Source organism: Perissodus microlepis, chromosome 23 (assembly GCF_051167445.1).
Source record: "Perissodus microlepis isolate ML-2025 ecotype Zambia chromosome 23, ASM5116744v1, whole genome shotgun sequence".
NCBI classification, from domain to species: Eukaryota; Metazoa; Chordata; class Actinopteri; order Cichliformes; family Cichlidae; genus Perissodus; species Perissodus microlepis.
This window is the reverse complement of record NC_140482.1, coordinates 2,094,751-2,122,393: the sequence shown is the minus strand read 5'-3', so window position 1 is coordinate 2,122,393 and position 27,643 is coordinate 2,094,751. Positions and strand designations below refer to the sequence as shown.

Sequence of the window (27,643 nt, the reverse complement as noted above, 5' to 3'; positions counted from 1 at the left end):
CCTCCCCTTTTCTCCCTGCTTTCTTGAGTCACTAAAACTATTTAACAAAGGTGACAAAAATCTCCCCCAGATCAAAGTATCTTCTGCCATTTATAGTACACAGTTTAATATGAACGATCAAAGTTAACGGTTCTTTGCCTGACTGCATGTAATGTGTTGACATTTAGACAATATGTTAGTGTTCGTGTTCACGGCAATTTAGCAGGATAAGTTACACTAAACATCAGGTCGAGACTCCAGAACAATGCCATCCTCATTAAAAATGTTGGTCTGAAGTCCAAAATACTAAAGAGTGCTGGTATAGGTCTTTGAACAAAGAAAGACAATGCAGTCCGTCTACTAAATAACATAAATATAATCTTTATTTCTGTATACATATGTTTAGAAGGCCAGAATAAAAGTTTAACAGCCTTGTATGAGAAACACTTTTGTTTAAATTTAGGTCAACAATGTAATACAAAGACTAACAAGAGTTAGCTGTCATTCACAGATACAACTTTTCACTTAACAGTCCAGTTTGCTTCTGCTTTTGTGTGACTATGAGAAATGTCCTGCAGACTGTCTGCTGTGTGTTAGACGTAAGTGTTGATCAGCTAATAGAATATAGGGCTAAACTGCTACTAAACTATACATTTGTCATACATATGTACACACACGCATGCACACATCGTCCACTTTTACTATGACTTTTTTTTACCACTCCTATCCCCTACAAAAACAAACAAGGTGATCATTCAAGTACCTTTAGAAAAGGTGTGATGTCTTATAGGCATAACATTGGTCACAATCAGCAAAGGACACGAAGTACTCTGAGCCTGCTTTCATAGTTCTCATGTTATGTGCCAAAGGTGGTAGTTCTTGAAATATAAATGAGCCTCCAGAGTGGAAACACTGGGCAGGTTAATCACTGGGATTAAAACAAACAAAAAAACAACTATGGTGACAAACTAAAACTATATAAAACAAACCACTCATGGAAGACCTTGTAGTAGTGCTGTGGTAGCTGTCGTTACTTCACAACAGTTGGTTCCCCTTTTTGTGTGGCATTTTCTTCAGGTGTTCTCTAACAGTACAAAGACACATGAGCTTGAATGCTTGTCTGTTTTCAGGTACCCTGTGCGATTGGTGTACCTGTGCCTTTTACCCAATGGGTGGGAGGACAGGGCCACATGACCCTGGTTGATTAAGCAATTAAGGAGCTCAGTAGACACTGTGACAGTAAATGAACCATGGCACAAACCACAGGACCACCTTCAGAGCTCTGGGCTTTCCTACTGTGACAAATCAAAATGTTTGCCTTGAACAGGGTCCATATTACATTTGTAATGTGTGCATGGCTATGTAGAAAAAAGCGGGCCTGTAGAAGCAGCAGTGAAGACAGGGCCAGTGTAGAGTCCTGGTCCATCCACAGGAACCTTTGAATAGAAGAAAATAAAATGATTAAAATAAAAAATTAATGCAACCTTGCATTTTTATTATTGATTATTCCACCAGGATTTAAAAAGCAATAAAAGCTATTTAAATTCTATGTGTAGTAAAACTTTGAGATTGACTTAATTACATTACAAAAACATTAGATTAGCAATCTGGTCCTTTACGTTACACTAAAATGATAACATTTCTTTTATTTTGAAGACTATTTTCATACTTCCAGAATTGAATTCAAAATCCTGCTCCTCACATACAAGGTCTTAAATAATCAGGCCCCATCTTATCTTAATGACCTTGTAGTACCATATCACCCTATTAGAGCACTTCGCTCTCGCTCTGCAGGCCTACTTGTTGTTCCTAGAGTATTTAAAAGTAGAATGGGAGGCAGAGCCTTCAGTTTTCAGGCCCCTCTTCTGTGGAACCAGCTTCCAGTTTGGATTCAGGAGACAGACACTATCTCTACTTTTAAGATTAGGCTTCAAACTTTCCTTTTTGCTAAAGCATATAGTTAGGGCTGGACCAGGTGACCCTGAATCCTCCCTTAGTTATGCTGCAATAGACGTAGGCTGCCGGGGGATTCCCATGATGCATTGAGTTTTTCCTTTCCAGTCACCTTTCTCACTCACTATGTATTAACAGACCTCTCTGCATTGAATCATATCTGTTATTAATCTCTGTCTCTCTTCCACAGCATGTCTTTATCCTGTTTTCCTTCTCTCACCCCAACCAATCACAGCAGATGGCCCCGCCCCTCCCTGAGCCTGGTTCTGCTGGAGGTTTCTTCCTGTTAAAAGGGAGTTTTTCCTTCCCGCTGTCACCAAAGTGCTGCTCATAGGGGGTCATATGATTGTTGGGTGTTTCTCTGTATCTATGAAGCGCCTTGAGGCGACTTTTGTTTTGATTTGGCGCTATATAAATAAAATTGAATTGAATTGAATTGAATACTGTATACTATAACGTCTTTAGATTGTTGTTGATTCTGTGCCAAAGGTTATGGCTCCTTTAAGGAGACAAACAGAAGTGATTACGTTCACGGTTCATACTATCCATCTGTATATGTTTAAATAAAATATTTTTGATGTGTTTTCTTTGTTAATTTAACCACATAAAGACATTCAGAAGAAGTGGCCTTCAGCTCCACACTATCACTGCTCTGTGAGGCTGAACCTGCACGTGACGTTGACATAAAGGTTCTCTATCATTTCAGGATCACAGACTTATGACTAACTACATAAATAAATGCTACATTTATTTATGTAGTTAGTCATAACTACATAAGCAATAGATTCTTTGAATTGTGTCAAAACTTGTCATTTTTGTTCTCCACATTTCAGCCAGAATGAATGTTGAGTTATTACAGCAGCCAGTGTAGACTGAAGGCTCTCGCTGAGAAATCACTTACACTCTTTTCTTTGTAGTTACACACTTGCAGGGTGACTTATATTAAAAGTGACTTGACTGTCAGAGCTGTGACTGCGACAGCCAAAGAGCTGTGGGTTACCTCTCCCAGAGCTTGCAGGGCAACTGTGGCTGCCATGGCCTTGGCGTGCTTCTTATTGGGACTGGCTGTCTGGGGTTGGTAGTCCACACCATTCACTGTGACCTGGAGATAACACAACACATAACACTGTTCACTAACAACATCCAACAAACACAGGTCCAGATTAACAAAATCCACTTTCTAGGATTTATAAACAACACGTGAATTTGATGCATTTAATTAAAACACATTTTTAGCAGTTTTTTAAAAGGTTTTTAATTACATACACTTTCAAGGATTTAGCATGAGGGACAATAACACGAGCTAGGAAGTACACCTGTGTGGTGCTCAATCATCTTTGATCAAATAGATTGAAATAAAAAAGTAACACATATACAAAAACATGTATTTAAGAGTTGGTAATAGGGTCACAAATGAAGTTAAATAAGGCCAAAATGCATACGAGTGGAATAAAGAGCTGGCTGTATATAACAGAATCAGATGCTTCCCTGTGTGACATACATTTCGTACTCTTGGTAATCTTTACAGTCACATTGTACCACTACAGTAACATCTTTGAAACTGAAACCACACCACAAAAACTGGGAAGCAGCAGAGACTCCAAACTCCCCCCTGAGATGCTGGATATTATGAACACAGATCGCTATTTATAATTTTCATTTTCTCAGATGCACCTTTAAGTTACCCAAAAGTAATGAGATTACTGTTACTTTCCCATAAGCACGCTGCGTTACTGCGTTACTAAACCATGGTTTTGTTTGTGAGAGCGTCTCATGACAACGACGTACGAGCGTGAGAGCGTCTCATGACAACGACGTACGAGCGTGAGAGCGTCTCATGACAACGACGTACGAGCGTGCGACGTCCGTGGCAGCAACAGACGTGTGCAGATCAACAATGGATAATATAGAGTGCAGAGAGAGTACATGCAGCGTTTAACGCTTGGAAGTAATCACATTACTTTGAGTTTGATTCTGTAAAAATCCACTGTTCACTCTGCGTGGGAAGAAAACTTTCTACAGCGAAAAATGAAACTTCAAATGTGAGCGAGCAGCGAGCAGCGAGCAGCGAGCGCGCTGCCACGGGAACGTGACGCTCACAGAGAAACCCCCGAATGCCTTTTCTAAAATGAGTAAACAGTAAACTAATGGGATTACTTTCCTGGAGAAGTAATCAGTAATTAGTAACTAATTACTATTTTCAAGGCCAACACTGTTTGTCATATAAGGTGATTTACCCACCACCAGCTGTAATGTGATTACTATCGTCAGATGATTTTTGTTACCTCTCGATTATAAAGCCCTGCAGAGCAGGAAGCTACAGCTGCTTACACTGTGTGGGATTATTGACGTAGTGGAGAAGGTGCAGATTGTCACCAGCTTCACACAGAATGAAAATGACCCACCTTGAAAAGAAAATTCTTGCGGTGGTCAGGACCACTGTGATGGACCATAACAAAGTCTGGCTGCATTATCTTTCTCTTGTTACACAACTCAATGAGAGCAGACACCGGGTGCTTCCCTGCACACAGATAAAAGGACATCATTAGATTTGGACAACGCTCAGAGGAAGAGATGTTCTACAGCAGTTCTTTTTCTACAGAAGCATTGATATTTATGATGAATATTTTTGTCCTTGTTTATGTTTGACATGCAGCTCAGACCCTTGCAGGAGCTTTTGTGGTTTACTGCAGATTTAGAAGTTACTATTCCTGAAAAAAGATCGACTGCAAAAACAGTTCAGAGAATTCTGTTTATTGTTTATGTAACAGCGCCATCTTGTGGAAAATATCAGTACTGCGGCTTATTTGTTCTGGTTTTTGTACATTTTATATGTTGGTGTAAAGTTGTAGTGGCAGAGCTGCAGAAGTATGTTGCACATAATCACGTATATCTGCACCTTTGTTCTGATTCACATCACTTTGCTGAGGATAAATTACACACACTGTTCTGACGCTACCGATACTTTGATCCTGATCCTGTGGATAAAGGCTGAGAGCCAGACTTACAATGCAAACTGCACGTTGGAAATGAAAAGTTACTTTCTGGATTTACCAAAGACGTGCAGCAGCATGTTTGTAATTGACAGGCATGGTTGTTTATTGTTTATGTATTTGTTGGAATTTTCCTTTTAGAGGTGAATGCCTAAACATGTAAGTGCTGCTGCATTTATGGACTTAACAGTAACTTCTTTAACATGCAAAACGGTTCGTTTCTGGACATAAATACTGTTTTATCTTCTTCTGTCAATCCTAAATGTCAGCTGATACACACGGATTTCAGATTAGGTGGAGTAATATATTCATTCTGTATCAATTCTGCACTGCACATGAGCTGTCAGATTTCTCCAGCTATCACACCCTCACAGATGACACTCAGTCAGCAGAAACCTCTAACAGCAGGGTCTGATTTTCCCTCAGCTGCCTCTCACTGGTCCTAAGTACCATCGTTATCATAAAGAAATGCATGTAGAACAAGTTTACTCTGTATTTGCTCCAGTGGGTCTGATTGGGTTTTTTTGATGAGCTGCAAGACTAAAGGTCAACAGTATCACCATCTTTAAGGAAACAAATTCAGGTGTATTTTACCCATTAGATCCTTGGTTACTACCAGTCCACCAGTTTGCTTCTGTAGTTTCTCTCCTTCAGCAACTAGACCTAAAACATTAAAATCAACATCAATAATGTGGTATTATTTATAATATCACCCATATGGGGCCACTTCCCTAAAGAGTAAAGTGTGAGAATCGTACTATAAACTAATATTTGTGGCCAAATAACAGTAAATCCATGCAATATGACACCATATAGATCCCACTGCCTTCACTATCACCGTCTTGCAAAGCTTGTGTTAGCATCTATTGTCGAGACTCAGCAGCAGAAAGTGCATCACTTGGTTTCTCGTACCTTTGCGGTCAACCTTAAAGTCAATAACGATGGGTTCCACGGTACCCTCGCGGTTCCTTCCGAGCCCTTCGCCTGTCTTCCACCCCATCTTTCTCATCAGGAACTCCCCGACACCCCCTGACACTGGAGCTGCCCTGAGAAACTGGTCCTAGTCAGAACACAAACAACACAGTAAAAAGTCAGAAGGGAGAAAAGAAAGAAAACAACATATACACGAGCGCAGGGATGGACAGAATATATTATCACATTTTCATCTCAAACATTTTCTTTTCATGCTCCTTGTCACAGTCGCAATTGTGTGGTGTCTCTTTAAGACAGCCTGAGGTGATGTTTTGTGATGTCACAAGTATGCGCTGCTGCCCATGCTGTGGGAGAAACATGCTGCACATGAACGCTGACTGAGATGAACCTCATATCTTTACCTCCCTAACTCAAAGTAACGTTACGGGTTGTGTGAACACTGCTCGCTTCATATATGATGAGACAGCAGCCGTTCAACCGGGCCGTGTAAGGTTGATGAAGAGTGTGTTTATTAAAGGACGAGCACTGTGGAATTCCCAGTGTGGTCGTGAGTTTTTGACTGTCCTGCCGAGTGTTTCTGCTGCCTCCTCTCAACCACTGAATACAACCCACGTTACAGCATGCAATGAATTACACGTAAGTTAAATGTAGGTAACACTTAACTCAAACTGAACGTGAACCGGCGATCGATTAGAGCAGGTAGAGCTTCACTAGGAGATGACTACCAGGGGGTTAAAACTAAATTAAGCTTGATTTTTGCCTTGAATGCTGTGTACATTACCTTCTTCAGCCATGCTTGTGGTCCACTGGTCGAGAGCTCCTCAGAGCTGAGGACCTGGGCTCCAGTTGAACCAGTGAAAAGACCAGGAACCGTGTTGGATTGGGCCCAAGCATCTACCTGTTGAAAAAGAACACTTCTATAAAATAAGAGCGTTTAAGCATGTCTTTGTATTTGTCTGACACAACTGTCAGTATTCCGAGATTAGCTATCCCCATTCTCTGGGCTGTTCACTTTTGCTACCATGGGTGGGAATGCAGATTTGATTTGGCAGGTTTTATGACAGATCCACAGGCCTCTGGTTACTCTTTTTGATTTTATAGAAGAAACACTGTTACATAAATCATTAAGACTAATTTCATTCATGAAGCGTCTACAAAACATCTGCTTCTAAACAGATCAAGTGCAGCTGTTGCAGTCAGTATCAAAGTGACAGCTACACCTCACACTCATGACATCCGCACAGATATTTATGAGGCTCAATTACCACTTAATTAAAGCCTAATATTTTCCCAAGTTTACACTTTTGTGAAATTGTATAATACGCATAAAATACTATAACACTCAGAATTAGCTGTGAACTCACCAGCTACAACATTATACAAGTATTAATATGTGAGTAAAATCTCAGCAGTGGTACACCAGGGACAGATCACCTACTACTAGTGTGTGAATGTGTGTGTGGCTGAATGTAGTGTAAAGCACTTTGGGGTCCTTAGGCACTGAGTAAAGCGCTGTACAAATACAGGCCATTTACCATTTTTACCATTTACTAATCAGAAGGCTGGTGGTTCGATCCCCGTCTGCTCCAGTCTGCATGTCATCCTTGGGCGACATACTGACCCCAAGTTGCTCGAATGTGTGTGACTGTTGGGTAGAAAGCACTTAGAGCACATAGAACAAAGTGCTTGTGCAAATGTGTTTGAATGGGTGAATGAGGCAAGTTGTGTAAGCAGCAAAGCACTATATAAGAACCATTTACCATTTACACTGAACATGAAATGCTTTTGTATCTTTTGTGCATTTTCCTGTTTTACAAAATGCTGACCTGCACAAAATGAGAAAAGCCATGTTTTGTTTTTATTGAAAAAAGATCATATTAGAAGCTAAAACCCAGAACAACATATACATGCTGCATCTAAAACTGAGACTGCCAGAGTGGTGATACAGTGTGATTATGCTGTTATTATAGCATCTTCATAGTTTCACACTTGCTAATAATATAAAGATTTATTAAGTTTTTATGGTGAGCACGTTAGCTGCTTTAAACATTTATTCTTTTGAGACTTATCACCTGCTCTTGTGCTCGGGTGAGCATGCGGATGGCACTGATATCATAGGGGTTCTCAGCCAATCGCCTCTGAGCTTTGATTCGTTCAGTTACAGCCTGGGTGATGTCTACTTGCTGGAGAGACAGAAAAACAGAGAGCGAGAGAGCGAGAGAGGTTAGTCAGACACAGGTTTGAGGGTAAAGAAGGGGGAGAATAAACTACAGTTGTTTTAAACTCTTACATTCTGAATAAGTCCGTGATACAAAAATATCTTAAACCATTCAATTGTTTTGCAGCTAGTTTATCCGTTTACCTGTAATTTGGAGAAAAAAGCAAACTGAACAAAGAAAACGGAGCTTCCTCCAAAACCCTAAATACAAGCATACTGGGTTCATTGGTAACTCTTAACTGGTCAAAGGTTTGGCAGCTGTGTGGTTGAGACTTTGTGTTAGCCCACTGCTGGCTGGTTCACACTCCAGGGCCCCACTTATCTATAAATCTCTGCTCACCTGTTTGTTTATAAACATTTCACAAAATACTTCGTTCACTTCACTTTACTGATGATTACCTCGTTAAAGACTAAACATTTGGGAAGTGTTTTCAAGAAACTGTTTAAATTCCATTTTCACATTTTATATGTCAATAACAACATTACAAATTCAGACATGTGCAGAATTGTGGTATCCAAATCAATCCATGCCTCCCACATAATCTAGTGCTTAATTTAATATAAATCAGAAGGTGTGGCAAACACAGCGGTTCAACAATTCAGAGAAGATAAAATCTCGAACCACATAAAAAAATTGCACCCTATGTTTCAATTACATACTTAACTTTTGTAAAGCATTTAAACCATGTTTCCCACAGATAGGCAGTGTAAAAATAAGAGCTCTACAAGTAAAAGAGTACCACACAGCAAGACAAAATATCCCCAGAGATCCTTCCATCATCCATTCAGGTTTCCAGGTATCAGGAAAATTCATGTCAGATCTGCCTTCACCACACAAAATCTGTTTCAACGTTGATATTGTCAAAGTTTAACATTAATTAGCATCTCATTAAGCCACATTTTAAAAACAGCGACCTTTCCAGTCCAATAAAATTAATGTCTCTGTGCCTTCCCTCAGAGCACGTCTTTGGTGGGACGGGAGTAATCTTGTCCCATCGCTGTAGACAAACACTGTCAAATTACAGTCCAGGCAAATGGCAACAACATACTGTTTGGATTGTTTTGCATTTCATGTTAAACTAAACCTTCTTTGGGGAAACACAAAGAAGGTTTAGAACAGAAGCAAACTGAGGGTTTAAATATGGGAAGAGTGAAGAAAGACAGAAACAAACAGCGAGAAAGACACCAGAAGGCACAGGGAATAAAGGGAAGGCATAATAGGAACAACAAGAGAATATAAACAAACTAGATGATTAAACTAAGGAGAACTAAGAATACAAACACTAAACACTCCAAAAAACTCAGCCTAAGAATTTTATCTCCAACTTCCTTTCAGATAAGTGGTAAATCCACCTCTTGGACAGAAGAGACCTAGTTGTGCTTGCTAGCATTAGTGCAGGATGTCCAATGGATTTTGGCCAACTAAACACTGTAATGCATGGCATAGTGGAATCACACAATCACATTTACTCCATGCACTGTTCACCAGCATCGCCCAAATGAATTTTAAAAAAGGTGAGAGATGTTCACTTCTGTTGTATAGTATGCACTATCTCATTTCTCACCTGCAGTTGTGGGTCAGGAAAAACTTTGTCACTGTTTGTCACAAATGCTGGCTGTTCAATAACTTCCTGTAAAACCGCTGCCGTTTCCCCTGATGATGATGATGAGGAGGGTGTTGCTGACAGAACATTTGTTTGGGCCTTTGTTGTAACAGCAGCCTTCTCGGTTGTTTTGTCAACTGGCACCCATTCTCCATAAGCACCCAGTCCCTCTCCTTCCTGTAACACATTACATTAAATATATTACCTAAGGGTTTATATTAAAAGACAGGTTTTCAGAGAAAAAAACATTTTCTTTGATAATTACCTGCAATTAATCAGTTTAAAAGGAGACATTTATTCTGTGGAATACAAAGTGCAGCTCAAAGAATAAACTGAAGCTAGAATTGTTTTAATGCTTACTGTTCATATAGATCAGATTTAGATTCAGATCATTTTATTGATTCAGACAATTCATTTGCAGCTTAGCCACAACCTGCTCATGCAATCACAGGCAAAAATAGAAATGTGTCCACCAACGATCATAAAAAGAAGTTCATCTAAGTGGTGTCAGAGTTAAGTGAGCTAATAGCCAAGGGAATAAAAGATTTGAAGTATCTGTTTGTGTTTCACTGGGAACGAGGTAATGGTGACCTGAGAGGAACTTCCTGAACTCAAATGACGAAACATGGTCAGGACAGCTGATTATTTTTGGGGCGTATCGAGAGGTGCCCTGCTCCTGTAGATCAATCAGGATGCAAACTGATCTAATGCACCACCAGCCAGAGGCTGAGACGTCTGCCACCTTGCACCTTTCTTCTCATACAGCATTACCCCATTTTTCTCTTTGTGGTTTTTAAATTTGTAAATGTCTGCATGTGATCGTCCCGAGATGAAGAAACAAACAGAATATTGTTGAGATATTGATGGTGTGAAAAGTGCCTCGACCATGGCCCCAGAAGAAATATTAAATATCCATTAAACTCGAAAGCCCAAAAAATCTCCTGACATGGAAACCAATTCCTAATAAGACAAATGGTACAAAAATGTAGGAAATGTAAAAGTTAAATGTTCTCTCGACATCCTGCAAAGTTCCCACCAGGACCACAAAGTAAGATCCACAAAGATGTTCATTCATTCAACAACAAAAAGAACAAAATTAAGGAAGAACACCATCGTAGTCATGGTTACTGCTCCCACAAACTATTCTGCAACACAATTCTTGGGACAGATAAAAATTTGTATTCTTAACTTTTCAACAAAAATGCACAACACATGTTTGGGAGAAAAAAAGATTTTGCACACCAACAACAAAACCTCATATTTACCATAAAGCATGTTGGGGGGGCTTCGTGCTTTTATCTCAGCCCCTCAAACCCTTGAAAACCTTGTAAAGAAATCATAAATAAATAAAATTTAAGAAGAAAATTCAAGGCTAGAGTCCGTTACTGACAGCTATGTTGTTTATGCAACAAGTCGATGACTTGAAAGCAGCAAAATGGTAGCAAAATCAAAATATTATGGTTTTGAAATGGCCACGCCCCCTGCTGACCTAAAGAAAGGAAGATGTTTGACTCAGACATCCCGGTTAAGTGGAACAGAAATGTAGCACTGAAATGCACACTGGAAGTGATTCTATTCAGTCTAATAAAAACTAGTTATAGTCACATTGAATCAGTTTCATACCTTCTTACGATGCTGCGTTCCTGAAGACACCGGAAACTCCTTGGCCATGCCTGCATCACTACGGACTGCTGGACGAACTGTTGAGTTCTGATTGGACAAAAATTTGAAATGGTTACTTTTTTTTCCCGAATATGTTACTTATTACATAACTGCGACTATATCCACCAGAAAAACCCTATGAAGGACCAGGTGACCCTATTCTTCAGAAAGATGAAACTAAGATAATCAGTTCACAGTTCGCACCAGAACCACAGGAAGAAAACAGTGTGACAAAGAAACCTGCATGTGATGACAGGGTCATATGTATAGGGACATACTGTCAGCTCAGATTCAGTTAAATGAATCGTACAGACAGATGATAACCTTCAGCATACTCTGCAATGAGCCAATCATGTGAACTCGGCCTGATGAGAAAATGGATTTTAATGCCTGTAAAGAATTCCTAAAATATCCAAGATAAATAAACCTCTGAAATGAAAGGATTGTGTAACAAAATGATTGTAAATCCTAAAAGTTTCACGTAACATTTCAGCTGTATCACTTATATTTAAGTTAAGTCTGCATCTAATTGGTATTTCAGCTCCTGCATTTCAAATGTGTTGTGGGTGTACAAAGACTAAGCTATGAAAACTGCGTGTTTGTCCAAACATTTCTGGGCCTAACTGCATTTAAAACAGACACGATGCAGCGCACGTGTGCATATTACATTAACACTGAAGGTGATTGCTTTTGGTTCTCGTAGAGCTGCTCCTCCAAAAGGTTTCTCATCATCCTCTTCATCTGAAACATGAGGCACTGCCACTGGCAGCTCTTCTGTACTGTCTGCAATCATCTTGCATTTCTGCAAACACACACACACACACACATATAAAGCGTAAGCTATGCAACTACGACGCATCGCTCTTGTTTTTCCACATTGCAGGCTGCAGATCTCCATGGCTGTTACAGAACACTGCAGAACAGTACTTTAGAACTGCTATGAGATCTGAGTAGGATCCTGTATGTAAGCAGACAGAGACCTTTTCCACCTATAAAGGTAGAGCGGCAGTGCTTTAACAAAATGTAATGCACTTGTCCTTTAATGTAAGGCTCACTCTATGAAATTAACCAAATCTGGAAAAAATAAATCCCACCTGACCCTCTTTGAATCAGCTCATATTTTATACAACAACTGTTGGATGTGTGTAAATCCATGCTCTAAATCCAAAATCTAATTTGTGTTTGATATTTTTTAAGTATCAGGCTCATCGTTGCTATGTGAGCATGCACAAGGGCCTGGATCACAGAGGATCAGGGAATACTTCAGTGTTTTAACTCATTGCCTGTTCAGCTTGTGACAGTTTTCTTTTGGCATAAGATGGCCTGTCCTTTGCACTAACTTTAGTTGTTTTGACACTTTGATACATAGAAAACATGAAACTTACGTCAGTAAATTCTTTAATGCTAATGCTGTTCGCTTGCTTTGCTACTTTCCTTTTGACCTCCTCCAAATTAGCAATGTTGGGTTGGGCAGGGGCAACAGGTGGCTTCTGCATAATGGAAGGCAGTGGAACCAGTGACGACAAAGTGCCAATGTTAGTCAAGGCTGCTGTCACAGTGGCTACAAGTGAGAGGAGACACAGCAAAACACACAAATCGGTGAATAACAAGCACAACAGCTGACTCAAATAATATTCGAGCATTTCAGCTTCAGTCATGTAATTCTGCTTATAGTACTTATTTTTTATTGACTCAACACTAATGAATTTTCTGTGAGATTAGAACCCAGATCAACAAATCCCAGTGTTCAAACAGAAGACACTTAACCTTCATGGTTATTTTGCTCCAGAAAACTTACTAATCAGCAGTAGAACTACTCAAACACAAGAAAAGACATCAGAGATTAAGGTTAGGCGATATTTAAAAGTTTCCAACCGACAATCGTCAGTCCAATAAATGACAATCGGTGATATATTCACGCAGGTGACTTTTTGATGGGCAGAGCAACGTAATCATGCACGTTTAGAATTTATAAGATTTGCTTGAATATTTTACCTTCTTTTCCTGTTTGTTTCAGTATTAATATTGCTACTTTTTGGATTATTCATTCATTTATTTATTTATCTGAGATGAGCCAAAGCACACAAAAAACTTAACGTTACATCAGATTTTTTTTTTTAATGTTCGCAGGAAGAGACATTTGGATTTTTTACTTACTTATTGTTTAATTTTGTATTTGTTGTTTGGTCGAGTGTGTGATAAGATAAACACACTTATAGTGGAAAAAAGAAGCCAGTTTCTCTTTGTTTCCCTCCCCACCATTGTGGGTTTTTTATTTAAATAAAATGTTTTTGTTTTTTTCTGAACACAGGCTACTGCCTTTCTTTCTTTCTGTTGTGAGTTTGAGTCGCTGCTGCATTTGGGCGCTCTCTGAGGAGGGTGCATTTGCTCACAGCTGGAAGAGGGTGATGTAGAAACAGCGCTATTATGTTTTCCGTTGACTGCTTCTCTTAGTTTCAACCAACATTATTAGCAAACCAAGTTATGGGCAAATAAATAAATAAATCACTCTTGTAAAAAGCGATTGGTGAAAGGCTCAGCCTATAGTCAATATATTCGTCCAACTGCCCAACCTTATTAGAGATGCAGTTTACTGTTGAAGAAAGAAGTTAACTGGATGTCTGTATTTATACATTTTGATAAATTACAACTTCATTCCAAACAGACAGATTCAAACTAAGTTAAACAGTCTTAAACAATTTCAACAGAAAATGACAATAAAACCTCATCTCAAGGAAAAGACCAAACCTGTATCGATGGAGCAGCGGTAACTAGGGATGGGTAACGGTATCCAGTGTTCTGACATAAACGGTAGTAACCAGACCGAAAAGCAGCGCACATTTCAGTGCTTTATTTCTGTGCTTTTTTTTTCTTGAGATGTCACACACTTTGGATTCTAGCCAATCATTTTACCTTTCCAAGGATAGTAGGCGGGCCCAGGTACGTACGTTCTTTTAGAGCAGATGATGATGATGGCAGCAGCAGCCGTTCTTCTCTGCGTGAGTAGCTTAATGTTGTTCGTGTGTAATTTACGTTGAGTAGGCTAACCACGTTATTACATTAATGCATGTGAGGTGAACTAGCAAACACCGTCGTAGTTACATGCGGCTGTCTTCTTGTTTGACAGAGTGATACCATATATGCCCCATAGCTGCAGGAAAGGCTAACATTGTTATCTTTTTACAAAAAAAACAGCTGAACATGAGAGGTTTTAGGACAAAGTTTGTGTTCTCCATTCTTTAAGCACCGGTTCGAGCACCGTTTAAGCACCGGCACCGTTTCAAAAGTACCGGTTTGGCACCGTTATCGGATAAAACCTAAACGATACCCATCCCTAGTGATAACAGGAGGAAAAAATCATGCAGGAAAGAGGAAAGTCAAATTCCTACCAGCAGTCATACTGGCCATTGCAGCATTCATAGCCATTGTTGGCAGAGCCAGGGGAAGCACTGAGGATCTCAGGCTAGCAGGGATAGGCATACCAGCTTTGGCACACATGGCAGCAGCATTGGCCTTAGCAATTTCCAACAACTGCTCCTTATCTGAGAAACAAAAAAATAACTCTTACATTTTTTAGACATAATACATAATATGAAGTTTCTAACAGCTATATACAGTTTTATTTTCCTTTTTTTAAAATAGAAATCCGAGCATATGATTTTAGCAGTAAAGAAGATAAGAAAATTGTAATCTCAAGTAAATCATCACAAGAAAATGAATTAATGGGAATTAGTGTGATGATCACATAGTCAGAAGCAACATATAACCATCATCTTTCAGTGGTAATGGACTCACAGACTCAGAGTGCTTTATACTACTTGCCTATTTCATCATTCAGACAAGCACGTAAGTGGTTTCAATCCAACATTCATACTAACTTGGAGTTCACAGCCACCCCATAATATACAAGATCCCACATATATTTACTGGCACTGACTCATGATAGAGTACAACATTAATTTGAATCCCCTGTTGTTCTCACAGTATTTAAACTTGAGCTTTATCATAGGGGGGAAAAGCATCAAGTTGACAAGGAAAGGTGAGCAACTAAAAATGAAGTAAACACTTCATGCAAGAGGTTTTTTCTAGTAAAAACTCCTGGCACCTAGTAAAAATCAGGCGCTAATCTTTGTTATATACAATAGCACCAAAATACAAGTAACAAAAAGGAAAAATGGCACGTATTACATTCACACGAGTGACTTCATAATATCTGACCCAGTTCACTGATACGGTGAGGGCTGTTGCTCAAGCTGCCGTGTTTCCGTGAGGGCGACCTGTTTTTGCGTAGGATTAGCACAGGGGAATGGCTCGGCTCACGCTTCCAACGGTCTCTCTGGCTGTATGCAACCCTCCGCCGACTTTGTGACACTGACCGCGAGCGTGACCGCCGTGGCCTGCGGCCCCTTGACCTACAAAGCAACATGCAGTCTCATTTAACTTTCAAAAAACAATCGCTAAACAACATCTGTATATAAACATAAATATTCATAGGTGAAACTTTACAATGTAATAAAAGTCCTGAAGCACTCACAAACTTTCAAGAACCACTGTGTACAGCTAGAGCTGTGATAAATATTTTGGGTAACCTCCTCTATGATTCTGTTTCATGGACTGAAAAACTAGATGTGATGAAGACAATGTGGTGATTGCAAAATGGCCAGGAAGCACTAGTTTCATCAGAACACTCTTGCCAACACATAATCAGGCAAACTGCATCTGCAACTGTGGGGAAGCAAGTTGTCACCTCTAAATGAGGCCGTGGTCCTGTGGAACAGGATGACTTTGACGCCATCGTGCAGGCACGGGTGTCTGCTTTGCATGCACTGCTACAGTTTCAGGGTCCTGCAGGTACCTCCCTGCAGAGAGAAATCCTGCTCACGTGAATAAACTTACTTTTAACTGTCGGGAGGCAGAGCCCAAAGGAAGATGGGCTCCTAATGTGATTGGCCACTTTGATGGACACTTCAGGTTACTGTGTTAAACTGAGTTACACTGTGCCAGCGACAGAAATGCTGTTCTAAAGCGCATTAGTTTACAGTTTGAAAGATAAAGTTTAGTGAATTAAGTATCAACAGCTATTGTTTACTGAGTGGAAATACACACAAGTGTCACTGGATTACTTTAATGCTGAAGAAATATTTGAAACCATTAATCTGTGGTACAGAATAACACAGCTTCTATGATTCATAATGAGAAGGACGCATCATTCCTAAGAAAAAGACAAAAGTTTTTCTAAGTCAATTGAGTAAACATAATTTTATAAAATGTGAACAAGTATAAAATGTTTTATGTTTTTGCCAGTGGGTGGCTTCACTCAGTGAAACAGCTTTACACATCTGGCTCAGAGCTCCACTCACTGTGGGTTCAGGCTCCACTGTAACAGGTTCTCTGAAAAGACAGTCTGTGGGGTGGACAGGAGAGCAGGACGTGACAAGTTGTCCAAGGTAAGCAGCTAATTTGTCTGATAAGCAGTTCAGGTTGTTCCCAAAAGTTGATTCTGTTGATCTGGATGTTTTGCAGGTTTCCCAGCCTTAAGATACACGTACTGTTTATAAGATATAAACAGTACGACTGAAACTAGCACCAATGGTGAACAATGGGATATGGGGTCAGTTCTTGAACTCAAACTTGTGCACTCAATGCTAGTTTTTTAAACTTGTTAAAGATGCCTGGAAGAGTTCAAAGAAACGATTAAAAGCCCAAAATTACTATGACATTCATTTCTACTGTGATGGGTCTATATAAACTTTATATAGTGCTTTTTTGTTCACTCAAACCACCAGACATACATTCATGCAGCACTATTTTATGCCTTATCTACACACAAATACACACACTCAATTTCACAAATGTATTTTTGTGTCTATTTTAGACATTTTAGCACTAAAAGCTTTGTCCTCTTTCACTGAGTGAAATTAATGCTTTACTTTACCAAACAACAGTATTTTTTTCAATGTTTAAATTCTTTGTGCAAGAGCAGTGATAAATTATTAGCAATGGATGAATACTACTGCTTACAATTAAACACAATCTAGCAGTATGCAGACTGGAGGCAGACTCCCGTGTACTAATGAGAGGTGAATAAATAAAGGGAGGGAGGGTCCATGGGGCTATTTGGTGTATGGATGTCATATCTAGAATAGAACCATAAGGCGTGTATGAGGTGTGATCATGCTTCTGAAATTCAGTTAAATTACCTCCAGTTAACACACTCCACTGGCCTACCTTGAGTGTGATCTCTTCCTAAGTGAAGGGCTCGTGGATCTAGATTCTCTCTTGTAGCCTCTACGTGGTGACTTGGATTTTTTCTGCTTCTTTGATGACTTCTCCTCTTTTTTCTTCTGTGGTGATTTTTTTCTTTTCTTTCCAGCAGATTTCACATTTGCAGGAAAGGATTTTTCTGATGCCTTGCACTGAAGGAAGCCAGGCTCAGTGGTCAGGTGATGTTTAGCAGATATGGACTGGCTTGGCATGGACGTGGATGCACTAGAAGCTGAAGTTTTTAGAAAATCACATGACAAAGACCACAGCTTGAAAAAACCCAAATACTCTAAATTAAAAGCCACACCTATTAATAACACAAAGCACTGATTGGACATTACAAAGTATTTATTTTAGTTTTATTAGTTACTTTAGTTTTAGTTTTATTCTAGTATTTCAGAATAAAACTGTGTATGTGTCTGTAAGACTAGAGAGGAAATGACATTTTTCAAGTTATCTCTATTATCACATCAACCAGATTTATAGTGTGTATGTGTGGCAAGTTGAGGCTGATGGCTCGGCTGCAGGGGAGGAGTGAAGCAGCAGGTTCAAGGTGTGGTATCAGGGGAGGCTGGTCTTCGCAGTTGGCGAGCATCATCTAATCATGCCTTCCCTATTTCAGTAGCGCCTGGGGCGAGAGAGGGGGGATATCTGATCAGATCTGCTGAAGGTGGAGGAGCTGGCAGCGGAAATCGCAGAGAAAAGAGAGCAGAGCACTGTAAAGTGCAAAACATAAAATAAAAGTTTGCACAAGAATCTGGGTGGTGCCGAAACCCAGGACACCAGCATGTCATAGCCCCAACCCCCGCAGCCGGTGGAGGCACTGCTGGTGGCAATACACCGGGAGTAGGTGGCGGTAGGGCTGGGCCATGTCAAACCGTTCACGGTAATACCGGAATAATGTTGGGCAACGATAAGAAAATGAAATATGGCGATAGAATATGGGTAAAACGCACATGCGCAGTGCCTTTGTTTTCATACGCACATGGCAGAAAAAGCACGGCGGTGACGCAGAATGAGAAGAGCGAAAATGGATCGTTGAATGAAGCAGATGAACCAGAACTGGTTTGTAAAAATGCTGCAGCTTCAGTGGCGTGGAACTGGTTTAGCTTTCACAACAAAGCACTATTTTTGGTAGCGCATGCTAGCGGGCCGTCGTTATTACCGTGTTTTTTGGAAAATACGGCACACTTAAAATCAATCCTTTGATTTTTCTGAAAGTCGACAGAGCCCCTTATAATCCCGTGAGCCTTATGTATGAACTCTGGTTGTGTTTACTGACCTCGAAACGATTTTATGTACACGGCGCTCGAAAATCTGTCAAACGTTTTAGTACGACTTTGCTAAGCTACGAAGCCGCACCGCTTGATGGATTGTCGGAGCATCACGGCTATCGTAGGCAGGAGCCTCGCGGAGTGATACGTACTGTGCTTCAACATAATGTTACCGTATTGTGTGTGTATAACCTCTTTTTAAGTTTTGTGGATATTATACATGGTTATGCTGAGGATATGTCGGCCAGTTTCCACTGGAAATGCCTTTTGGTTAAACTGTCAGCGAGGAATTTGCACTGTTACATTTTTATATAACTTTAATGCACATAAAAAACAGCTGCTTGTTTAAGTGAAAATACATTGATGGGGTTTTGCACTAATAAAGTTGTGGAGTTGTAAAGTATTTTGTCTCACATCAACTATATCGTCAGTTATATCGTTATTGCAAATTTTCAAATGTATATCGTGATAAATAGTTTTGGCCATATTGCCCTGCCCTAAGTGGCAGTGCATCAGAAGCAGCTGAAGGAGCTGCAGGCGCAGATCGAGCGGCAAACGGGGGTCTTGGAAAACCTTGTGGCTCCTCGCCAGCACTACCACATTGGAAGGACGACCTCCAAGCTTTCTTGGACGTGTTCCAGGCGATGGCCGGCAGAGGAGTCGGCTCCCCGGCTGCTCCCGTTGCTCTTAGGGGAAGCCCAAGTGGTAGCGCGGAGTCTTCCCACAAGGCATCCTGGACCAGCTAGGGCTCTCCTCCGAGGACCATCTGCACCACTTTCCAGGAGGGTCGGATAAGGCCGGAGGTCCACGTATGTCAGGCGGCTGCAAGACACCGGGATGGCGAAGTGGGTCTGTTGCCACCAGCCGCCGAGCCTTGAGGCTGCGGTGAGGCTGACTTAGGACCAACTGGCAGCGTGGCTGGAAGGTCCACAGGAGCAGCTGTGTGCAGCTGCGGCTAACTGACTGTTCCCAGCCGTGCGAACAAGGGTCCAGGTACTGTTTTATACAACACGATTTCCCACACAAATCTGATCGGAGCTCGTTCTTACATTTTCTACTCGAGTCCTTAAGTCCTTTATACAACATGCCTCATTCAGCCATTCGCACGAGCACTAAGTGCCTTCTATTACACACACTCCGATGAACTCATCAGAGAAAATGTTGGGTTCAGCGTCTTGGCCAAGGATATTTAAGTGTGAAGACGAGAGACTCGAGCACCGAGTGATTGAACCACCAACCTTTCAATTAAGTGGAAACTGGCCGACATATCCTGAACATAACCACGTATCATATCCGCAAAACTTAAAAAGAGGTTATACACACACAATACGGTAACATTATGTTGAAGCACAGTACGTATCACTCCGCGAGGCTCCGCCTACGATAGCCGTAATGCTCCGACAATCCATGAAGCGGTGCGGCTTCGTAGCTTAGCAAAGTCGTGCTAAAACATTGTTAACAGATTTTTGAGCGCCGTGTACATAAAATCGGTTCGTAATAACGACGGCCCGCTAGCATGCGCTACCAAAAATAGTGCTTTGTTGTGTATCTGATGGACGAAAGCCAAACCAGCTCCACACCACTGAAGTTGAACCATTTTTACAAACCAGTTCTGGTTCATCCGTTTCATTCAACGATCCGCTTTCGCTCTTCTATTAAACGACCCTGCTGTTACAGCGATCCCAAATTTGTGTTAATAGCTTTTGAGTAAGATTTACAGTAGTACTCCTCTATGTCTTCCTGGATACATGGTGTTTATACTGTTTGAACAGTGATTTCCTCAAACTTGAAATTTAAGAATTTAATATTCTGAGATCCTGGATATCTGATTCCCACGAACTATGAGCCACAATCATCACAACACACTCAGGACCTGCTCAGTCATGGAAACCAACGCCATAAAACCAACGTCCATTTCACACAGATCTTACCTAGTTTTTCTGTTTCCTCTCTTTCACTGTGGTTAGAGGTCTGCCGTTTTATTACTCTTGATTCAGTCAACTCTTCTGCTTGTATATTACTTTCAGTGTTGCTGAGGTTGCCCTGAGGTGGCTTGGGCCAGTTTGGAGGCCATTGGTGGGAATGAAAGGATTCATCTTCTACATCTTTCTTCTCTGACGAGCTACAAGTAAAAATAGAAATCACATAATTGCAGGATGAAGTAATATCACAGGGAAACACATTTATCAACAGTGCTGTCATTAAGCACAGAGTGTTTCATACAGTTAGTTGCAAAATCTTCCTCCATTGTTTTCACTTACATTTGCAGCCTGTTGTTCCCCCATCCCATTTTTTAGACATGTTGCTACCACCAAAGTCAAAATGAGCCAAATAAAAACCGAATAAAAACTTTTACAAATAAAAACGGAACTGTCTTAGTTTAAACATTCAATATGTTTTCTGTTTTCAAGTGTGAATAAAATGGGTTTATGAGATTTGCAAATCACCACATTCTGTTTGTGTCTATATTTTACACAGCAGCTCAACTTTTAAATTTAATCTAAAAGCCACAACCAAAACACGACCCGATTAAAAGCCTAGTAATTTTACTAAGGGCTCAATATTTATTATGGAAAAATAAATATTGCCATTATTTTGCAAACATTTATTTTACATAAACTGGGAGATATTGTGTATGTCTCTTTAACTTTTAAATAGGCAGGTGGAGTCGGTCAACCATTCATCGGAGGACAGCTGAACATAAGAAAGTTGGTAGTAGTTCCTAGATCTTCCAGTTAGCATGTCAAAGTATTGTTGGTTAAATTCATAAATCCCCAAATCATGAATGTGGAATGTCAGGTAAAGTCTACAGAGTGGTAGAATAAATACTAAATAAATACGGTACATTTACTGTTGGCAGCCCTCTTGGCAAATTAGGATCATCAGCCCACAGATTTGAAGGGAAAACAGTTTGTATAACAAAATAAACAGAGGAGGAGCCATTAACATTTCTTTCAAAGTTTGCTTCCTACCTGGAGCGAGTCCTGTGGCCTCGTGATGGGGAGCAAGTCCTAGACCTTTGACGGCAGTGTCGAGTCCTAGAGTTCTTCACTGAGCAGGAATGTGACTGGGAGTAGGAATGTGAAGGTGAATGGCATCCCTGCCTGTCACGTCTTTCCTCATCTTCTATTCCTTTATTTGAGTTTTCCTGTTAGAGAGTGTGGAGATCAGGGAAATTATTTTGCTGCTATTGTCCAGATTAATAATATAATCTACAGCATTGATATTGCATTCAGATGTTTAAACATTGTGGTACCCAATTAGCCTTTATTACAGGTGCAGTTATAACCACTTTAAACTGTTGAGTTGAATCTATACTCTAAAATGCTTTTGAATGTTTGTTATAATCTTAAGTGTGTATGTGCTGATTTTGTTGATTCTGAGTACATTCTGTGCAAAGTCAGAGTGACAGGAAATTGCAGGTTTGCAGAGTGTGCCTTTTGCAGAAGTGAAACCGAAAGCAGAGTCTAAGTGCAGGTTATTCTGAGGATTACATGTAAGGATGAGCCTCTGTTCTGGTGAAAAGTCAGAAGTGCAACGGGTGAGATGAGAGAGCATTTAAGGACGACACACACACACACACACACTCAGTTAGAGAGAATCATTTATAGGTGAGAGGTTAATCATGTTTGCTTGTAACTGTGGGCTTGCACAAGTGCTAGCTCACTGCAAAACATTGTCTGCGGGTTTGGAGAAGCGCTAGTCAAAAGGTTGACAGGAAACATCTGCCATGAAGACAGAGACAATGTTCCTTTTTAAACTGTGTTAAAAGTCATTGTGGTTTTGAATTGACATATGCATATATTGTATCTGATGACGCATGAGGGGGCGTCATTAAATTCAAACCCTGATGGTATAAAATAGCTGCTTGTGCTTTGATTAGCGGAGATCAGCGCTGTCTGCGAACAGGCACTGGTCTTCCCACGCGTGTATTTCATTAAAATCAATTGTTTGACCAAGCTCTTCTGGACCATGGTTGATTGTACTCTCCTTCCTCAATATTTGAACCTTAACAAGAGCAATAAAAAATAAACCTTATTTTCATTATTCTTTCATGAGTGGCATTTTTATACATAATTAGCTGAAGTTAGCATGGACTGGTAATTATATAGCACTTTCAACTAACAACTATTTGACCACACAAAGTGCTTTCTTATAACAAGCTTCATTAAACCCCCACACACACTTTCACACAATCACACGGGGCGACTCAGGTTTCCCTGTGATATGCATATCCTGGCTTTTCCGCCTGAGCCAAAGCTGCCCCAGTTACATCAATATGTAATCTGTTTACATATTTATTTGACCCATCTCCCCTCCAAAATTATTTTCCCATGCACTCTCAGAACGTTTTCAGTGTGACTGTTATACACTTCCACCCTCAGAGTTGCAGTCTCAGTCCATTCACTTGTGCATTTGCAGAGAAAGCTGGATGTGTATAAAATGGAGAGTTTTCAACTTGATTCTCATTTTGTGGAAGTGGGCGAAGTTGAAGGAAGGAAAATCTGACAAAAAGGGCAGGTTTTAAGCAACAATTATGTTTTTATAAGCAAAACCCTTTTGACCACATCGAGAAGTAGAGGCCGTTCTTCCACAGATGCCTCGAGACAGCACACCAGAATCCTGCAGCCACAGTCTCACTCTGGAGGACAAATTCATGGTTGTGCTTCTCATTCTCTCATCTCTCCCCATTAGCAGAAATATTCTTAATTATCTCACAATCAAACAGTTGGTGTTCACTCTGTGCAAAGGTTCAAAGTCAGTGGCTGAACTGACCAAATGGCCCAAACTTGAATTTGAAAATTGAAGAATTTTTCATTAAGCCTTATGTATTGGATCTAATGGTAACAGGCAGAAATATATTACTGTATTATTACTATTACCAAGCACAAAAATATCATCACACAGACTTATAATCAACACACTTAAGATTTACAATGAAAAAGATAAAAGCTCGCATGCAGGGGCTAAATCGGGCCCAATGTCCCGCCTCAGACACTGGCCAAACAAATGCAGGATACTCGCTCCTCCTAAGATAATTAGTCCAACTAAACAGTCCAACGGTGACGACTTTGCAAGAACAGACTAACAAGCTACAGTCGCACAGTCAGAAGGACAGTAGCACATAAATTTAACGTGTATTCTACTTGACATAGTTACTTGTGAACACTACAGACAAATCAAATATGAGAAAGGCATTCTCTCCTACTCTTACTAAAAGCAAAGGGATAAATCTGTATTAGAAACTAAAGCTGATTTATGTATTGGGACCACAATAAAAGTACTTTGTTTTCACCTGTTTTGGGATTATATCAGGCAGCTCCTCCTGTCGTTTTAGTTTAGTATGCTTTAACACAAAAGCAGAGTCAGTATCTGATGAATTTTCAGCGTCTTTCCTCCTTTTCTTCTTCTTCCTCTTTCCAATTAAGTGCTTCTTGCGGCATCTGGACTTACTCTCACGATCCCCACCTGGAAAACAGTTTACCAGCTCTGCATATTTTTGCAGCAAAAAATATTGTATGTGACATATACAGAAGTGACAACATATGGCAATGTAGACAGAATTTACAAGGAGAACCGCGGAGCTCAGAGAGTCTGACTGCACTTGGATGATGTGACAGCAGATGCTGTTTATGTGGTGAAACAGCAACATGCCGAAGATGGACAACAAAGCATGCGTCTTAGATTATATCCACTTACCAGCAATATTCGTTGTTAGTTTTTATAAATGATCTACCAGTACGTTGATATAAACTACGGATATAAACTTTAATGAAGGATGGCCCCCTGTGGACTAGGCTAAAAGACATACGTCTACATCATTAAAGCAGTATTGAAGAAGTTTTTAGAGAATTCCACACTGATAATTGTCACATTACTCAAATAGAAACTACTAATACACTATTGAACCTATGCCCTTGTTTTGCTCTTCAACTTCTCTGAGTTTGGTTATGCAGCATGTCTGTAGGTTCTCAGTCATTCCAGACATAATAATCTAAGGAGCTTGGAATGAGAAGCAACTGGACTTCTTTCAGTTTCTTGAAAACGTGTGTAGACCTCAGACCTCTGCATTGGAGAAACCAAACAGCCACTCCAAAAGCGCATGGCACAACATAGAAGAGCCACCTGGACAGGACAAGACTCAGCTGTACGTCTGCATCTAAAGGTCAAAGGTGGCTCTTTCGAGGACGCCAGAGAAGACAGATGGTTTAAAAGAGAGTTGACAGAAGCCATCTATGTCCACTGTGAACGACCATCCTTGAACAGAGCGGATGGTTTACCACACCAACCATCTGCCACCTACAATCCAGTTTTGAAATCTCTTCCCTGGCGTCTTATTAGGGATGGGTATCGTTTAGGCTTTATCGGTGCCAAATCTGTACTTTTGAAACGGTGCCGGTGCTTAAAGAATGGAGAACACACACTTTGTCCAAAAACCTCTCATGTTTTTATTTTTAGCGGTCTCTTTTTTTCTGCAAAATGATAAGCACCGTCCAGCCCCACGCACGGGGCGATCCGCGCTAACTCACTAATGGAGATTTACCACACCCGCAGTAGATGTGCTCGGTGTGAGGTCTCGCAGCAAGCTATCAAATACGGTGCATTTCTCAGCTTTTAAAACAACGCTATGCGTCGCCAGGTGTTTCATCAGATTCGAGGAGTTACCTCCTTTGCACAGTATCAGCTTAAAGCACTTGTTGCAGGCTGCTGAGTTTGCATCTTTTGCTGTGAAGTACAGCCAGACTTTGACCGCTTCGCTTTGGACATTTTTAATCTGTAGCTCTGCTCTAAAAGAACGTACGTACCTGGGCCCACCTACTATCCTTGCAAAGGTAAAATGATTGGCTAGAATCCAGAGTGTATGACATCTCAGGAAAAAAATAGCACTGGATACCGGTACCCATCCCTAGTCCTAATGCCCACTCACATTTTGCGTCCGTTCATCTACACAGACACATGATAGGGTGAGTCAACTGGCCCACACACTTTTAAACAGCTTGGCTCATGTGATGAGGCACATGATCAATAATGGGTTGAGGAGACTTTTCCTCACCCTATCATGTGACCTATCAGGTCACCTGACGCAAAATGTGAGTGGGTGTTGAGGTACCTGGGAAGGGATATCAAGACTGCTTTGTAGGTGGGTGTCTTAAGCCACCCCCTCTGCTCAATGATGGTCATTCACAGTGGACATACATGGTCTCTGAGAACCTACACAGACATGCTGCCTTCCAGAGCAGACAAAATCTTGAAAAGGGTGCAGTTAGAATACAGTACAAAGGACCAGAGTCTTCATGTAGCTAAAGAAGGACATCAAAGACGGGGACAATGTCAAACCAATCAGCTTCTGGGAACATGAAACTGAAAAGGGCCTGGGCCAGCTGGTCAGCAGTGGCTTAACTTTTAAATAAGAACAGAGGGATTGTCTACTGAAAATATTTTTTAAAAACATATATAAAAATTAGCCACAGAAACTAACAGGGCAGCTGTTAATATACCAAGTCCATCTGCGGTAAACACTCGATGCTCAAAAAGTTGACAATATAATAAAGCGCCGTACCTTGCTCAGTTTTTCTTTCCGTTGGTGTTCCTCTTCTATGAAGCAAAGACAAAGCCTGAATTAGGCACATTTAAACAGTCGTAATTAACAGTAAAACGGCAGGAAGCTATTGTCTGTTTTTGTACAGTAGTGTTGCCCCCCTGAACGATCTAGGTTGCGTGCTACACGTTATCCCACTGTGTATGTAGTAAACCTTTTTACTCCCTTCATTCACTGAATTTTGAAACTGGACATAATGCACAGGTAAAGTTGCAGATTCCTTTGTGAGCCCAGCCCCTTCCTTTCAGACTATCACATGCTTTCTTTTGAGTTATATTTGCTGGCTGAGCACGTGAGCACACAGGTTTTCTGACTGTGGATGTTGCAGCATGTACTTTCAGGATCACCTTGACTTGTGTTTATTTTTTCGCTTCAGGTCTGCCCCAGACTCTGAACTACTCTCCTTCTCTCGGTTCCTCTTCTTCCTCTTGCTTTTGTGTTTTTTGTGCTTCTTGTGCGAACTGCTGCTTCTCACGTCTTTGTATCTCTTTGTAGAGGCATTTTCTGCTCCATCCATGTTACTGCAGTCACCCACTCTTTTAGCATCACTGATGGACAGAGGCAGAGAAAATACGTGTTACTGTTTGACCAGAAAGAGTCAGCCAACGTTTATTAAATGTCTAATATTCTGAAGCCTCTCCTTGCACCGCTTATTGGATAGTAAGATCCAGATGAGGTGTTTAACAGTCATGCCTGTTGAAGATTTAAGAGGTTTCAGGTTTCTTCTATCATTGCTTCGAATTCTTTTCAGTCTTATCATTAAAACCGGCAGTGACTTAAATAGAAAAATGTCCGCTTCAAACCTAATTAACTGTTTTTAAACTTTACGGACTCTCTCGGCTTTCTTTTCAACCTCCCGCGTCCACGAATGGCCTCGCTCCTAGCAGTACAGTTTAACTGAAAACAAACCTAAGCAACGTTAGCTTTCATCCTTTATTTGGCAACTGGTGCAGCAACCGGTAGCTGCAGCAGCGACTAACATGTCTGTTCAGTGAAATTTCAAATAACGTCTCAATAGAAGAATACAAACAAACAACATACGCTTTGTCCTCATTCTGGTCTTCAATTTCTCTGATTTTATTTAATATGAAATCCTGAAAAATTTGCTCTATGTTGGCCGCCATGTTTTAATGTGCATCGCTTTGCCGTTCCGGGTGGAAAGT

General features: G+C 40.5%; 1 protein-coding gene across 1 annotated transcript; it reads right to left on the bottom strand.

Moving 5' to 3' along the window:
* Nucleotides 1-337: 337 nt before the first annotated feature.
* Nucleotides 338-27,631, bottom strand: sonb (SON DNA and RNA binding protein b). Its single transcript, XM_084921617.1, has 20 exons — nucleotides 27,522-27,631; nucleotides 26,828-27,028; nucleotides 26,442-26,476; nucleotides 24,177-24,349; nucleotides 21,853-22,028; nucleotides 20,812-21,002; nucleotides 17,571-17,838; nucleotides 15,561-15,754; nucleotides 14,732-14,884; nucleotides 12,728-12,903; nucleotides 12,010-12,144; nucleotides 11,304-11,390; nucleotides 9,642-9,857; nucleotides 7,931-8,041; nucleotides 6,640-6,756; nucleotides 5,838-5,985; nucleotides 5,520-5,588; nucleotides 4,338-4,453; nucleotides 2,933-3,034; nucleotides 338-1,415 (listed from the first exon to the last, which is right to left on the bottom strand). The coding sequence occupies exons 1-20, from the start codon at nucleotides 27,602-27,604 to the stop codon at nucleotides 1,338-1,340; spliced, it is 2,829 nt and encodes a 942-aa protein (XP_084777743.1). The 5' UTR covers nucleotides 27,605-27,631; the 3' UTR covers nucleotides 338-1,337.
* Nucleotides 27,632-27,643: the final 12 nt, after the last annotated feature.